The sequence below is a fragment of the Protomyctophum parallelum genome, assembly GCF_964188405.1.
Source record: "Protomyctophum parallelum genome assembly, chromosome: 2".
NCBI classification, from domain to species: domain Eukaryota; kingdom Metazoa; phylum Chordata; class Actinopteri; order Myctophiformes; family Myctophidae; genus Protomyctophum; species Protomyctophum parallelum.
Genome location: NC_139699.1, coordinates 25,880,249 through 25,897,974, shown reverse-complemented (window position 1 = coordinate 25,897,974; position 17,726 = coordinate 25,880,249). Strand labels below are relative to the sequence as shown.

Here is a 17,726-nt window from a genome sequence, read left to right as displayed (position 1 = left end):
GTCTGTGTGGCCTCGCTAATTGTCTTTGAACAAGCCACTGACACCCCCCTTTGAGCTGTACGAGACAGCACAGCATAGGTGAGCTCGAGCTCTCTCTCTCTCTGACGGTTACACACACACACATGCACGCACGCCGCGCATGCATGCAGAGGGCTTTTGTCATTGTAAGCCTGTGGGCTCGGTCCGGTCGTACTTGTTGAAACTCTGCAGGGAACAGAAGGGCGAGTCCCAAAGCAGACCACACTCCACCAGGAGCCAACACACACACATGGAAATGCATGTTGCTCAAACAAAAGCATGCAGTGCTGACTGAATCCTAATGAAGTCCCAAACCCAAACGCATCCCTAACACCTTTACTGACCTGTGAATGTAGTAGTACCAGAACTGAAAGTAGGCTACTCATTGTGGCAGAATTAATGTCCCATTTCAAGTTTTCTAAATGTAGATACAAGCTCACAATGCTATGCATTGTGAGCTTGTGATCCGACACAGTGTGAGCTTGTAGATTAGCTATTTTAAAAAGGCCCAAATGTATGGCTGTGGTTAATGCCTCTAAATGCCTCTAAATTGTGCTTAAGTACAGTACTTAAGTAAATGTTGATTGATTGATTGATTTATTGATCGAAAGCATTAAGTTTGATCACAGTACTGCAGTACAGTCAAAAGTAGTGATAACAGGATACATATCGCTTGTAAAAGCTCCAGTAGCAGAAAAAGATGTACAACAAATAGCAAAAATAGCAGCCTTACAAGCTCAAAATGTCGCGATTGGATTTATTGGCTAAATGATCAAATACTTTATTAAGCCGTTACAAGCAGTGCAGCAAGTGCAATTTTTAAAACGCTATGTTAAAAGGATAATACAAAAAGCCCTAGGGCCTTGTTTCTACTGTGGTCCTATGTACTCAATTCATCATCAATACATAACGATAGTGATGCGATGAGTTGTTAGCTTGTAGATCTTTTTTTATTTGTATTCTTTTATATACCGGTATATAATTTTTTGGAAGATTTTTGGAAATGTTTTTTATGTTTTTTACCGATAATAACATGCCCAACATAGGGAGTCAAGGTTCAACTTATATTATGGTTGACTGGAGTCCCTCAAGCTCTATACAAGGGTGTTTGCATTGTGAGCTTATCTTCTGTGAAAGCTTTGGACACAATACGGATGCTTGGGGTTTAAGTGGTTAAAGTGTTTAAATTTCCAAAAAGTCCATGCAGTCGACAGTCGTATCGGTATCACAGGGAGTAGTTTGACCCACAGATGACAGCGATGGGAGTCTGCTATTTCTATCTTCCTGTCACTCCCTCACTCCCAAGAGCGCCCAGATGAAAGAGAGGAAGGGTAGCAACCACATATAGGCCTATTTTTAATCATTGCATTTACATGCAGTGGACGAACTAAGTAAATTTACTTGAGTAGTACTGTACGTTTGTTTTAGATGACTTTCACTCCACTACATTTTAAATAAAAACTGTTGACTACTACATTTCTTAGGAAGGGACCAAAACATACATAAATACATTATGGATGAACCACTTAAGCCCTATTTAGCTCACAACAATGTTTTTCAGTATATGTTTTTAAATGTCTGACCATTTCTGAACATTGTGGACAATTTCTGAAAATGTTTTTTGTACTTTGTACTTTTAAATACTTGAGCATTTACTAAGAAAAAATACCCAGTCTACAAACAGTTTGATATCTATTCTGTGCTCCTCTGAACAGTGCCAGTTTGATGTGGCACAGCGCTGGTGACACTAGTAGGTCACATTGTAATGGATGGGATCTTTTTCTAGAAGTTGCAGCAGCCACTTCAACACTTCAACACTGGGCCATTAGTCTTTGTGTGAGAAAGAACCCAACACAGCCCGTGTGACAAGGATTTAGCTACAGAGAACATGCCTGCATGCATGCGAACGTGCACGCAAGCATGCATTTGTATTACTACTACAAACTTGTGAGGACATCAATGTTTTAAGACAGTGATTTTATTAATTTTTAGAGATTCGGGCGTTTTTAACTGCAAGCCTAACCAGCAAGCACAGTCAGTCAGGACTCAGGACCTGGACACTTGGGGCCAGAACAAGAATATCACCTGACGTCCTGAACGTCACCGGAGGACATCATCATGAAGTCATTTGGTTAGTTTGCTGGGTAAAGCCGAAAGAAATAGCAGATCTATAACTTCACAACACGTCACAGTGCTATGCACCGTGAGCTTGCAGATCGGCTATTTCTCGGCACACGACAAAAGCTCTCAACTTAGTACAACTCAGGCATAACTTCACCTCTAAATGTCTAATCCTATACACACTAACCGGCAACGTGCATCTTTTTCTAACTCATCTCTAACCCTTACAGGCTTACAATGTCTATTTCTCACATTCTACTATACGTGGGGGGACATAATTTGGCCCTCACAGGAGCACAAGCACGCACGCACGCACGCACGCACACATGCACGCACGCACATATGCATGCACACGCACACACACACACACACACACACACACACACACACACACACGCACACATGCGCTTAGCATCACACTGGCCATGCGGAGAGCAGGCCACCCTCCCCCGCTGGCATCTAACAGTGGGCACTACATCACTGTCAGGTCCAGACCACCAGGGAACGGCCCCGGGGCCACACTCTCTCTCCTCTCACAGCACCCAGCGCCCCTCTCCTCTGTGCCGCCGAGGGCCCCCCCGCTCTGAGTTATGGGGCAAAGGCAGGGGAGAGGCCCCCATTGTAGTTCACAGACACTCCAATTTGTCCTCCTTTGCGGAAAGCAGACAGGTACAAATGGCCTGAGCAGTAAGCTGAAAATCGGTCATTCAAAGTGTCGTTTTCGAACGCTGCAGGTGCGCTGGGGGACTTTTCAACATGCAGAAGCACATGCATTAATTAACGGAACTCTCCACAGCCACACTCATGTATGTCTTTAAGCCTTGTGGAGTGATGTGTCACTCAAACACGGAAGAATGGATGGATGAAGGGAGCTGTGACGTCACCACTGGCTTCTACAGAACCCTTTTGAAGCCTCTATTTCAGCAAATTCAAAATCCATCATCTCAGTTTTCTGGTTCCCGAAATGTAACCCGGAAACTAATGCTATTGTTGGATGGGGAGCGATGATGGGTGTGTCTTCGTTCAATAGAACCCAATCACAAGCCCAAAGAACATACCCATATTGTCCATTTTAAAGTATTTATGAAAAAGGTTTAAAGCCAAATGCTATAGTCAAGCACCATTAACAAAATGCCTGTGATCTCCGAGGCTAAGTCACCACCAAGTCACCACCAAAGTCTCCAATGGAATTAATATGCTTTTGCAGCCAGAGTAAGGGAAATCAGCGATGCCATCCATGAGAACTGCAGCATTTACATGACTTCCGTATTGACTTCATTTCCAAGAGCCAATGCTTGACGTCCGGTTGCTCACAACCCAGAGGAAACCTACGTTAACACAGGGAGAGCATGCACACTCCACACAGAAGGCACCAGTCAGACTCAAACCTGCTGTGAGGCAACAGTCCTAACCAGTAACCACTGCAATTCACTACTGATTCCCCAAGGTTTTATTTCCATGTAAGAAGCATTTCATTTCAAAATCCTGTGCATCCATGTTGCAACTTTCACTTCCATGCCAGAAATGGCTTTTCATAGCAGAAAACTTAATCCTGCCAAATCTTTTTGTGATAAGAACTTTTTTCTTTTCTTTTCTTTGAACCCTAGCAATTGGAAGCTGATTTTTATTTGGCAAAGAGGTTTTGTCATGAAAAGGTTTTGATTATTATAGCAACCTGTTGGGATTTAGAAGACACTTTTAGAATCAGCCTCAGGTCTTAATGGATAAAAGACCAAATGGTTTTTGTACCCATGGCTGTTTGAGACAGACATGCCAGGTCGTTGTCCCATCGACGGAACAACGTAACAACAGGTTGTAAACGCTGCCCCACAACACACAACAAGATGTCAACGAGCGGCTTGGTCAACAGCACTGATGTGAACCCCCAGCAGAGGAAGAGAAGAGAGACAATGAGAAACATTTGTGAATTCACACCTTCGCCGTGCACTTTCTCTCAAGCCCTGATTTATAACTGCCAGAAAGTAGCAGATCTACAAGCTTCATCATTCAGTGTTACAACTTACAACATTCAAAGATGGCGTCTACAAGCTGAGCTTTTTACTTTGCAGGGTACCACATAGTTCTGACAGTGTCATAAATGTTGTTTTCCAAAGTTGTCCCCTGTCGCCTGCAATCGATGTTACTCTTATGCTTCAATTAATTCAATTTTTTCTTTTTTTTATTCTCTCCGTTCAACCTCAGCTAGACACACATTACAGAGCATGTGGGGACAGGAGAGCCCAACCTGTCTCTGACCTGGTCTGAGGGGAGGCGCTCGCTTGGGAAAGGTCACGGTAAAAGGTCACGATTACCACAACTCTGAACTGACAGAAAAGGGCAAACTAAAATTATCCCACCCTTTGGATATATTCCTCAGCCTAGTAGGAAAGTGCGTGAAAGATTTCATGTAAATTGCACGCTGCGTTCATGATTTGAGGCTTTTTGTTCAAAACATTGAAAGCCTATGTTAGCCAATTAGGATGGAATATGAAATATCGGACAGATCCGTCTTGAGCACATGACTATAGAGATAGTGTGTAAAGATTTGCCGGAGTTTTGGGCAAAATCTGGAGGATTAATAGCAAAAAATGTGTTTTACAGAAGTCGGCTCCTGGAGGCGCTATAACGGCCTGTTATAGCGCCTCCAGGAGCCGACTTCTACTCTCTCCCCATGCCTTCGGCCTGGTGGAGACAAACATACTCTCTCCCCATGCCTTCGGCCTGGTGGAGACAAACATACTCTCTCCCCATGCCTTCGGCCTGGTGGAGTCAAACATACTCTCTCCCCAGGCCTTCGGCCTGGTGGAGACAAACAAGGGACTAAATTCTTTTCGCTCCTATGCCACCAAAATGTGGAACGCCCTACCAACAGTCATTAAGACATGTGAATCCCTTGACTCCTTCAAAACCGCTCTCAAAGGGCACCTACGGATGGCTGCAATTCGAAACTGGCCTCTCCACAGCCACACTCATGTATGTCTTTAAGCCTTGTGGAGTGATGTGTCACTCAAACACGGAAGAATGGATGGATGAAGGGAGCTGTGACGTCACCACTGGCTTCTACAGAACCCTTTTGAAGCCTCTATTTCAGCAAATTCTAAATCCATCATCTCAGTTTTCTGGTTCCCGAAATGTAACCCGGAAACTAATGCTAGTGTTGGATGGGGAGCGATGATGGGTGTGTCTTCGTTCAATAGAACCCAATCACAAGCCCAAAGAACATACCCATATTGTCCATTTTAAAGTATTTATGAAAAAGGTTTAAAGCCAAATGCTATAGTCAAGCACCATTAACAAAATGCCTGTGATCTCCGAGGCTAAGTCACCACCAAGTCACCACCAAAGTCTCCAATGGAATTAATATGCTTTTGCAGCCAGAGTAAGGGAAATCAGCGATGCCATCCATGAGAACTGCAGCATTTACATGACTTCCGTATTGACTTCATTTCCAAGAGCCAATGCTTGACGTCCGGTTGCTCACAACCCAGAGGAAACCTACGTTAACACAGGGAGAGCATGCACACTCCACACAGAAGGCACCAGTCAGACTCAAACCTGCTGTGAGGCAACTCTCTCCCCATGCCTTCGGCCTGGTGGAGACAAACATACTCTCTCCCCATGCCTTCGGCCTGGTGGAGACAAACATACTCTCTCCCCATGCCTTCGGCCTGGTGGAGTCAAACATACTCTCTCCCCAGGCCTTCGGCCTGGTGGAGACAAACAAGGGACTAAATTATTTTCGCTCCTATGCCACCAAAATGTGGAACGCCCTACCAACAGTCATTAAGACATGTGAATCCCTTGACTCCTTCAAAACCGCTCTCAAAGGGCACCTACGGATGGCTGCAATTCGAAACTGGCCTCTGTAAAATCTGAATCCCCCCCACCCCCCCACCCCATTTTCCCTCACTGTATATTGTATCTTTTCCCTTTTTTGCTTCCCATATGATGAATTCCTGTTCTGTTCTTTAGCTACATAGAAATGTCCATTTGTATGTCTCTAAATGTTTGTATGTCTTTAAATGTTTTGATGAATTGAACAATGTGGACCCTGTTGTAAACAAGTGTAATGCTTAATTGGGTCGTCCACTCACAGTTGACAGTCTTTGTATTGAGTTTGTGCTTAAAATGTACTGTAAATTCTACAAACTGTTAATAAATATTTCAATCAATCAATCAATTCTCTCCCCATGCCTTCGGCCTGGTGGAGAGGTGTTGTTTCTGTGATTCAGGAGCAGTGACCACACATACAACCAGTAAACTCACACTACTAGGGAGGGGCGTAATTAACATGTCATGTCATGATTATTGTGGACAAAATAACTGTGATTCCCTCCATATTCTGGAGGGGGAACATTAACTCAAAATAGCAGATCTACTGTACAATATTTTGGCAAAGAGAGTAGGTGTAGACAGAATACATTTAAATCTCAGCGATATGATTATTGTGAGCGTTTTTTTTTAATGATGCGATAAATGATAATATTGATTATCGTCCCATCCCATAGTCACACAGCATTTTGCAATATGCAATATAGAACAGAATCCCCCCCCCAACCCCCCCAATCAATATATTAAACAACGTGAGGCCAGCAAGGGGATGAGTGGGGTGGTCCGGTCAAAGAAGAAAGAGTGGCGGGGTAAGCCCTTGAATGGGGGGGATCGAGGGGGGGCTGTAAGTTACCTTTCACCCCTATTATTCATAGAGGAATGACAGAGCAATTCTACACTCACACTAGTAAAGGCCGACGAGCTTGACAACCCTACCCCACTGACCCCCCCCCCACCACCCCCCTCCCCTCCCCAGAAGGAGAGGATTGGGGTCAAACAGCACAGAGAGAGATCCCTAGATGAAAACAAGAACACGGATCACTTAACGTTTAGCTTTCTCTCTCAGGCCACCGCCTCTCATCGGTTATGCGTCAGTCCATGATGGCGCCTTCTATTTAAACTTAATGCCTGCATTATAACAGCAACTATACACTACACATACGGAGGCAGGAAAAAGGAGTCTATCGTACTTTGGCCCTTGGTCTTGGAATGACACCTGGACCCATCTCAAATTGGCGTTGCTAATTTAATTTCCCTTAGGAGTTACCAAAAAGTTAACTGCAGAAGCCCTTATTACTAGTTGCTGTTCCTGTTTTGAGTGTAGTTTTTTTGCTGCTTTTTTTAATTGTTTAATATTTATTTATTGTATTTCTTTAATTCTACCTAATTGAGTAATAGTCTGTCTGTCAGCCATAAGGCCGTACTTTGTATTGTAATGTCCTTTTATGTCTTTCTTGTGGACCTGCATGTGTAAAATAACTGCCTCTTGACCATGTCTTTCTTGGAAAAGTTTTAATGGTTGAATAATGGTTATAATAATAATAATAATAATTAAGCCTGATATACTGTATTATACTTTGTAATGTGGCATCGGCGGTGTGCACCAAAAATAGCCATTCTATAAGCTCACAACTCACCATGGACGCAACGTGTTGTGAGCTTGTGGATTGCCTATTTTGGCCCGCACCGCAGCGTCGTATGACGGAGCATAAATCATGAAATCTCTCTGTAAATGGCAGCCGTGCCAAGCAGCAGATAGTGGCATCCTAAAATCACCCAGAGAAGTGATTAAAAACCTCTTATTGAGGATTTGCGATGGGAAATCCCTCCCAGACAGAAGGCTGCTCTTAATACCGTTGTGTGTCTGAGCGACGCGTGGCCCCACCCCCATGGTAAATGTTTGATTGTAATTAAAAAGGACTTTGCTTGCTTGTGTGAACCAATGGCTCTGATGATGAAAAAAAAGAAATTTAACTTTTTTTGTTTTTATTCAAAAGTTTTTCTTTTTTTTTTACACCAAATAATGAAAAATAACTTTTTGACAGTTTATTTCTGTGTTTTCAAACTGCTTCTGGTCTCTGTTGAAAGAACGCTGAAGTGAGGAGAGGGAAGAAAGAGGTGAGGGCTAACCCCCCTCTCTGGGTTTCTTTCTGGTTTTCCTCCAGAGTTCCTTGACAATGCCAGAGTCCATCTCCAGGTCTTCATAAAGACACTGGGGACACTGGGAACAGTGAATTAACATTCTCTCAGCACCGCTCAAATCTCCCCAACACCATTCATTTATTCATTCATTCATTCATTCATTCATTCATTCATTCATTCATTCATTCATTCATTCATTCATTTGCCTATGTCTGTCCCATGTCCCTCTCTCCTCTGTCTGTCTGTCTGTCTGTCTGTCTGTCTGTCTGTCTGTCTGTCTGTCTGTCTGTCTCTCTCAATTTCCAAACAAAAATAATGTAGGCTATGTACGTATACAGAGCTGTCTTGCAAATATCTCGTAATTAAATACATACAAGTAAGAAAGGTTAGCTGGGGATAAACCTTTGAAACAAATGGCCACAATATCTCTGTCTCTGTCTCTCTCTCTCTCTCTCTCTCTCTCTCTCTCTCTCTGTCTCTCTCTCTCTCGCTCTCTTTCTAAATTAATTTAATTTTTTCAATTAAATTAAATAAAAAAGGCTTTATTGGTGTGGGAAGCATACCTTTACATAGCCAAAGCAAGTGTAAAACACAAGAGTCTGTCTGTCTGTCTCTCCCCCTCCAATCCACAGCCCCTCCCCCATGTATGTGGCGGCCCACAGAGGATCAAACGCAGATGAATAGCACTTCATTTTGTACTTAATCCAAAGCTACCGATCACAACACTGGAGGAAATGTAGGGGTTAAACTCCACGCCGCAGCCTTTCACACACACACACACACACACACACACACACACACACACACACACACACACACACACACACACACACACACACACACACGCACACACACACACACACACACACACACACACACACACACACACACACACACACACACACACAGAATGAGATAGAGTGACAGCGAGAAGAAGAGAAGAGGGCCCAGACATCCTCTTTTCTTTTCATTTCTTCTCCATTGCTCCCTCTTCTTATTTAGCCCACAGTATAGGAGTCCTTTCTTCACTCTAACATTGCTTCACTCATGATGAGCCTATTTTAACGAGTGTAAGTGAAGCCCCCCGGGGTCATTCTAAAAGGAGAGGTGAAGGAAAAAAAGACAATTTAGCCTGCCAGTCCATTCAAATGCAATGCTGTCCCATCACACTGAGCTCTGCAGCAGTGTTGCCAGCTTGCAATAAAAGAAAAGGCTAGATTTTTTTCCTTTTCAATAGCCTATGTATGGGGGTTACAGTGATCAAACTGAAGCAAGGCCAAATAAGCAACTACACTTCAGAAACAAGACGGAAAACCACAACTACTACTATATGTAGTGACTTGAAGGAGGAAAGAAAAGGGGGGGGAAAGCACAGCCATAGTCTGCTTATAATAAGCAGACTTGGCAACACTGCTCCCTGCTCTGCAGAGAACGGGTCAGTGGTGATTCATTGAGATGGAAGAAGAGTCCACTGGAAGAAGAGAACAAAGTGTAGCCAGCTACAGAAGGCTATACTAGAAGGATGAGAGCTGGGTGATAAACCGAGGTGCAGCCTTCATCTGGTTCAGGGTGGTATGGGATGTGTGTTGTGTTGTGTTGTGTTGTGTTGTGTTGTGTTGTGTGGTGTGGTGTGCACTGTGCACGTGTCCAGACACCCCAAAATAAACCATAGATGACAGCAGCAAGTTTCTAAAGGTGTATTGCAAACTGGTGCGTTTTTTCCCGCTGCCTTATACGGATCCAAAAGTAGTAGGCTATCACTAGCTGCTAGCTTGTCACCATCACCCCACTATAGACCCCACTAGACAGCTGTGGAGAAATGGATAGAATCGATCCTGGTCCGAAAAAACGTTACACGGACAAAATATTCAGCGGCAGTGTGAAAATGTGATTGACATAAAGTCATTACGGTCATTCTTTTTACGGCCAAAATTCACTCCAATGTCCAGAGGGAATTTTGGACCAGTTTGCAAACACCTTTTTAACGTGATGTTGAGTATAAGTAGCCAATGGAAAGCTGGGAACCAATGATTCCAGAGCCATGATACGTAGGTCTGGAGCCTGTCACCTGCTTCTGTAGCTTGAGGCACAGCCCCTGTACACCCTCTGAATTGTTTGCGGCCTAATGCCATCATTGCCATGACGACACATTGAAGGTTAGATACAAATACACACTCCATATTTGGGGCATAGCTGCATTGTGAACTCGATCCTTATAGTTATGGCTGAATGGTGACATGAGTGTGACATCAGAGTTTGGCCCGCCCGCCCGCCGTCCGGCCGGCTCATCCTCCCTTAAGCCAATTTCAATATATAGGATACTGTATTCAACACAATATTATCCTAATATCCTATATTTGGCAGTCGGCTTTGCTTGCGTTTATGTGCTAAAAGTGTGATTTTGTAACTTATATTCTCTTGCTCAGAGATGGAAACAAGCGCCCTGGGCCTTTTTGTTATCCTTTTAGCATGACTTCTGACTGTATTCATATACTGTTAACAATCTTATACTTAAGTATGCAATCAATCAATCAATCAATCAACCAATGAAAGAACAATTGTACTTACATCATGACCAGGTAGCTGTATAAGGTTCTACCATACAGTAGTACATTACTTTAACGACTTAAGTCCCATTATGCTTTGTCGTATGACAAATAGTGAAAATAGACAACCTACAAGCTCACAACATGTCGCATCGTGACATTATATTGTGAGCTTGAAAAAAGAAAAACTTTTTGAAAATGTCCGCCTATAATAACATGCCCAAGAATATGGACGCCAGGTTGAAAGTGGTTAATGAAAGAGTCTCCTTTAGCCCAAAAGGAAATGCTCTGAGTCTTCTCTGTAAACATTCCCACTTAAATAGCAGGTTAAAGGCCCAGACAGTTAGGGAACGGCAGTTTAGTGATTATTTGACAAAGGCTATTAACGGCACACCGCCACCCTCAAGAAGAAAACTATATACACACATCCCTGAACTTCCTTACAGCCTCTTCGTGGGTTTTGTTCCTTTCCAGTTACACGCCGTTTGTTATGCTTTTATTCATCATTTCCACTCCTCTGCTCCTCTGTTAAGTGTTTTAACAACATGTTGTAAAAAGCGTTGTAAAGCTAATGGGCACTGATGTCATGATGCAGTGGCTACTGGCTATCACTGCCCTCTCTCATTAATTCAGGTATAATGACTAGCATATCGTTGCTGTCGGGCAGAAAATATATATGCTTGATATAATTAAACAATTTACAATTTAGCCTAAACAAAAAGCATGGCAATACATCACATACATAAAAAGTAGTTATCATGAAACATGCGTAAGCTAAGAACGTAACAGTGGAGTATCTATATAATGAAACTATATACTATACTATACTATACTATACTATACTATACTATACTATACTATACTATACTATACTATACTATACTATACTATACTATACTATACTATACTATACTATACTATACTATACCATAGTATACTATACTATACATATGTACTATAAAGTGCTATGTGCTATAAAGACGTTTACGCCATGGACAAAGACCTCATGGTTGAAAAGTTGTGTTACTGCTGTTTTTAAATATTTTGGAGCATTCAAAAGTGGGTTGTGAGCCCCTGCTTTGTTGGGCAGAAAACTCTTATCACCATGTAGCAAAAATAGACAATGTGTCGTGATGCTATTTTAATGTCATAGGCATATTTGTTTTTTAAATAAATTTAGTTATCGGATTTATTGTCTCCACCAGGCCGAAGGCATGGGTAGAGAGTATGTTTTGTTTATGATGTATTGATCGACACAAGGACATTTTGCATGTTATTAATGTATGAATTTCCTCTGTCTTTGAACAATGCCTTATGCTGCTTGCAGGAGAAAATAAATGACAAATGAAGCAATTGTGAATCTTGAGTGACTGTAGTCAACATCAACCTCCCTTAAAGGGACACTTCACCCTTCTTTCAAAATTATTTGATCAGCCCAAAACATTGTGTTTATTGTCATGATTTGTCACAACTCCAGTTGGCTTTGTCCGCAGTGTAAACATCTTTAAATAAATACTTTTTGAAAAGTCTATGAGGAAAATGAACAGGGAATTATTTTCCGGGTCTTTCGAGGGGGCTGGACTGCGGTGCTCTATATGTGGTTTTAGATATTTTAGATTTTAGCAGTGAGCCCAGTGTCTCTGATGTCATGGACACTGGGCCTTACAGTATTAATAGAGACGGCACCGGATTTCTCCTCCCATCCACTTGCATTAAGTTGCTCAAAAGTGCATGAGGCGATTTCACTCCTCCTTCCGGGTAGGAACAGAGTGCATTCTGGGATTGATTGCCCCAATAACATGAACGCGCTGGCCGTTGACTATCATTGCACCGTTTGCATTCGTTCACGTGTCTGGGCCCAATAACATGAACGTGCGCAATGATAGTTCAGTCAGACAACTCTTAGAGTGAATTTAGAATATATATTTATTGAGCATAATTGAGCATAGATATATGAAGCATAGATTGGCGTCCCTATTAATTCCCTGTAACATTAACATTTTAGTTAAATTATAAGTCAAGTAGAATTACAGGGAATGAATAAGACCCCCATGCAGGGGATCTAGAAACAGAGCCTGTATACATGAAGGTGGATGCTGGGGAGGCGTTGGGTTTTGCAAAAACTTCATTGGCACATTTGGCAGCAGGTTAGCAGAAAGCGAGGCAGGGAGACAGCAGCAGCAGCAGCGGCGGCGGACATCCGCACAGCAGGAGAGCTCTGATATCTGAACAACTACTGTGTCAGCTGCATGTAGAGTGAACACAGAGTCGTGATGCTAAAAAGGCCCACCTGATTGAAGTGTGGGCGTGAGTAAGTTAGCTTGTAGTGAATGAGAGTGAAGGGAGTAGACGCGAGACAGATGATTTAAAAGGAGCAGACTGTTAGAGAATGAATGAAGGGAGTCCGGAGAATTAAATAATAAACCTTCTGACTTCCATGTCTCGATGAACTATCGCTGCGCTGGTTTTCTCTAAACATTGTCACGGGGTCACAGACAACGTAGACGACATGATGTCATCAAATGACCTGGCTTGTGAGAAGGACATGAACGTTACATGTTCCACTGCACACCACTGTGTACGTGCTGTATGTGTGTGGACAGTATGTGTGCATTTGTGCATGCATGTTTGAGTTGTTTCAAGTGGCCAAACACAATCTACAAACCCATTACCACTAAATAGTAGTGATAGGAACTATCGTTTATTTCAGTGACTCGACCCATTATAAGATACTGTTCACTAAAAATGTAGTTTTAAATGATTGGTTCACCGCTCAGTGCTTCTGCTTCCGCTCTCCACGCGTAGTTTAGTTCAATGACAAAAGAAGAACGTCTATATTCAGCCAGTCAAAATGTCTGAGCCTCACATAACCGAGCTTTCCACACAGAGGAAACTAAACGACTTGAGGAATGACAACATTTGGGGAAGTGACCGAGTTCGTTCACCAAAAAGAACGAAATCACTTTGAAAGAAGCGATCACGAACACTCCACTTCCACTTAAACGGCAAACAAACAGCGCCACTTACCAGACCGGAGCATGTCGACAGAGCCACCGATGAGGCCGAGAGGTTGCGAATAAATCCCTGGTACAGGCAGTGGTGAAAGCTCTCTTCGGCGTCTACCACCGTGGTGATGCCCTCTGACCCCATGGCCTGCACCGTGAACCCAGGGCCCACCACCGTGGACGGGCGCAGGTCGAGGTGCATGTCCCGCCCGAAGGCCGAGAGGCGGTAGTGTACCGGAGCCCCCGGGAGGAGAGAGGAGGAGCGCCGGCTCCGGCGGCCTCGTCTGCTCACGTCGTGGGACACGTAGGTTCCCTCGGCGTCCACTTCCACCGGCGTCACAAACACATAATCTGGAGGTAGAACAACAGGTGCAATGTGACGGAGAGATTGACACATAATCTGGAGGTAGAACAACAGGTGCAATGTGATGTAGAGATTGATACATAAAAAACAGCAAAAGAAAAAAAATGGCCCAAGAAGGTCCAGTTGACTAAATCTGGAGGGTTTGACAAAGGCAGCGCAGTTTAACAGACACTGTGATGTACGTACAACAGACATGGCGATGTAAAGGGTCTGCACCCTTTTTGAGGCAGCCAAGGAGGAGGGCTTGTACAGTACAGTACAGTACAGTACAGTACAGTACAGTACAGTACAGTACAGTACAGTACAGTACAGTACAGTACAGTACAGTACAGTACAGTACAGTACAGTACCACTCACTTCAGACGGGTCTGATTTTATTCTCTTGATAGTCAGTGTGCCATATCAAATTGAATGATGACACCACGTCAAAATAATATTTCCAACATATCTAACAACCTTTTTTTAATTTTCTTTTACATTGTAATGAATCTCTCAGACAGAGCTCAGAATAGTTGTATTACATTTTAATCTCTCAGACAGAGCTCAGAATAGTTGTATTACATTTTAAGGTGCAACAACTTCCTTAAGTAGATTTGTGTGTGCCTGCCTGGCTGGCTGCCTGGCTGGCTACCGACCTGTGTCTGAGCACGGAAATTGCATTTGGTTGGTTTTCAAAACCAAGTGTCACTGTTGTGCAGCCTAACACACACATACATATTAACTGTATGATTTCAGGTGTATCAGTACAGTACAGTACAGTACAGTACAGTACAGTACAGTACAGTACAGTACAGTACAGTACAGTACAGTACAGGACAGTACAGTACAGTACAGTACAGTACAGGGATCCCCTGGGGACCCCCACATGGTAACTCTGTCATTTCTCAACCGTTTCGGACGCGGGCGGCTCGCCGGAACCGGCCCTAATAATGGCAGGTTACCTCTGACACTCAATCTCGACCTGGTGGCAACTTTTACTAAACCATCACACTCAACGAAATAGCCACCATGACACAGAGTAGACAATGATGTTTAATTTGTTGCTATCAGTTAGAAACCTTGCCTCAACTATTTAGTCTGTTTGTTTTTAGTTTGCCATTAATTCAATTAAATGTCCTACTTCAGTGACAGACATGTAGTTCATAACAAGAGTGTCACACAAAAGCAGTGAAATAGAGATTACAATGCCTTGTGAAGTGCCTTCCTCCGAATAATTGAAAAATGGAAACAAGCCTGGCATAGAGGCTTTCTTATATGGTTATCCCTTTAGCATCCTTTTGTATGAAGCCTCTGTGCTTTTTTGCAAACTGTTAATAAAGTATTATTTTTTTTTATAAATAAAAATGGTATTGGACATAGGCCTACGTTGTTTCCACCCGACAACAACGATCGATTCTTTTGTGACTCACCATGGTTGAGACCGTGCGCGTCGACATTGGGGAGAGTGGCCGAAACGGTGTGAATGGAATGTGAAGCGAAAATATGCAGCGTCTGCAAACACGCACGCACCCACCCACACGCACGCGCGCACCAACGCATGCACACACACACACACACACACACACACACACAAACAGGTAGTGACAAGATGAAAGACACCAAAGGGAAGGAAACGGCGTTAATTACCGTTGAACGTGAAGGGGAACGGCAAAGAAAAGTGGATTTGTATAATTGCACCCCCATACAATGTAAATCCTCCTTTTAAAGCATATTGTTATAGATGAACTCCTCTGAGAATGTACAGAATTTAACCAAATGGACCCGTCCCTTAATTGGTTACATTTGTATTGGTAGGCTACATCTTGAGCATCACATTTAAACAGACTTGAGTAAAGTGTCACCTGCCTTGATAACGTTCCAGGACACCAGCACGGGGGACAGCAGCCTGACAGGCGCGTAGCAGCAGCAGCAGCAGCTGACCAGCGGTAGAGTCCATAACAATATCAGCAGAAAAACACAATCCATGATGAGTGATGGATGGTACATTCATTCATTCGAGCCGGTAAGCGTGCCTCCCCCGTTACCTCCACGAATAACGCACGAGCAGGAGTAGGCTATCAACAATGTGTGGCAGCGCATATTAATAATGGGGATGAGTGGCATGGTCAGTGCATATCGTTCATGCGCTCCGTGCGTGTGCTGTCCACCAACACCACCTCCCCATACTGTGGTCCAGGTAGCAGGCAGTCAGCGGTGTTGGTCATTAAGGAGAAGGAAGAGCTGCAGCCATGCAGGTACAGCGCGCTGCTAGGACTGCTGAGTGCTGACTGTGCATTGTGTTTGCGTGTGTGTGTGTGTGCCCAGCGTGTGTGTGTGTGTGTGTGTGTGTGTGTGTGTGTGTGTGTGTGTGTGCCACCGGCCGGCAGGCTCTGCTCTGCGCCGAGGATGGATGAAGAGAAGCCAAGCCGACCCCGTCCCGACCAATCAGCGAGCAGCATCATTTCATTCATTCAATCATTCCGTTCGGCATTGCAACAGATAATAAGAGGAGGCAGGACAGGACAGGACGGCGTCCCAGTCTAAGTTTTCCTTTCTCTGTGTGTGAATCTGTGTTTGTGGAACCTTACCTTACCAGCTCAGTGAGCTCACTCTCCGCTGCGTCGACTGTTACCACTTTCTCGCACGCGGCACATCGTATAGGCTATGGCTAATATCCAAAAAAATATGTGCCCGGCAAAAGGTAGTTCTAGCAAATAAACAGATGTCGTCTGACTCGTCTGCACTCTGCAATATAGTCGGAGGGGCATGTTTTCTCATTAGGCTAATTGCATGACATTGCACTGCAGCCGCGGCATCGGCAGGCAGCACTAGGATACTTGGACTTTGTTTGACAGCAGGTAGCCTACATGTGGTGACCAACAACAACAACAATGCAGATATAGATCTATACAATCTACATTAATCCTGATCTAGGCTCCAGCCGCTCCATCGGGATAAAAACGAAATAAAACCGTCAGGTCCGCCGCGGTCGGGTGTTTAATAAATGAGAAAACTGAGACTACCTATTTGATTACTAAGGTGCACACACGTGTGCTGTGCTAGGCAGACACACACACAAGTGCTCCGTGTGGAAAACGTGTAGACTTCACAACGGACAATGGAGTCGCATTGTTCCTCCATGGAGCTTAAAACTTCAAAGCTTTGCATATAGGTTAGGTTCTTCTTATACAAAGAGTGCTCCGCGGAGCTCATAGCCTACCTCCGTGACTCCGCCAGGCCGAGTGGCCATAGCTCAGGGTCTATGGTGAATAATAAAAGGTTATGGAGAATATATTGTAAATTGTAATGATGACATATGGGAATGTTGAGTATGAAAATGAGGATATTATAAACAGAAAATGAACATGAAATGCAATTGAACATGTGAGGCAAAAAGGAAAAAATGAAACACATGCCCAAGAGGAATATCTATAAAGAAAAATAAATCAATATAGGCTTTGGCCACAATATGACAGAATGAAAAAGCAAAAGCAAATAACATTGCATAGGTTATAACAGGAACAGTAGTTTGTTTTGAAACATTTGAGGGGGAGTGTCTTCCTTGGCCTATACTGACACAGAAAGTTTGATGCTGAACAATCTGGTGTTTTCCAAGATTCAACGTTAACTTCAACTTCACTGTCACATCACAGGTCACATCACGTGACCTGTGGACAGCCTCACACTCAAGCGAGACAGCGTTGAGCAGCAGTTATCAGA

The 17,726-nt window shown here is 43.6% G+C and overlaps 1 protein-coding gene across 1 annotated transcript in view; it reads right to left on the bottom strand.

Moving 5' to 3' along the window:
- Positions 1-17,256, bottom strand: part of adamts18 (ADAM metallopeptidase with thrombospondin type 1 motif, 18) — a gene marked incomplete at its 5' end in the record, with an annotated part of 85,489 nt that extends 68,233 nt beyond the window's left edge. The window contains 3 exon segments of the mRNA XM_083759257.1: positions 13,686-14,014; positions 15,437-15,518; positions 17,227-17,256. Of these exon segments, the coding sequence (XP_083615383.1) occupies positions 13,686-14,014; positions 15,437-15,518; positions 17,227-17,256 (441 nt within the window).
- Between the last annotated feature and the right edge of the window lie 470 nt (positions 17,257-17,726).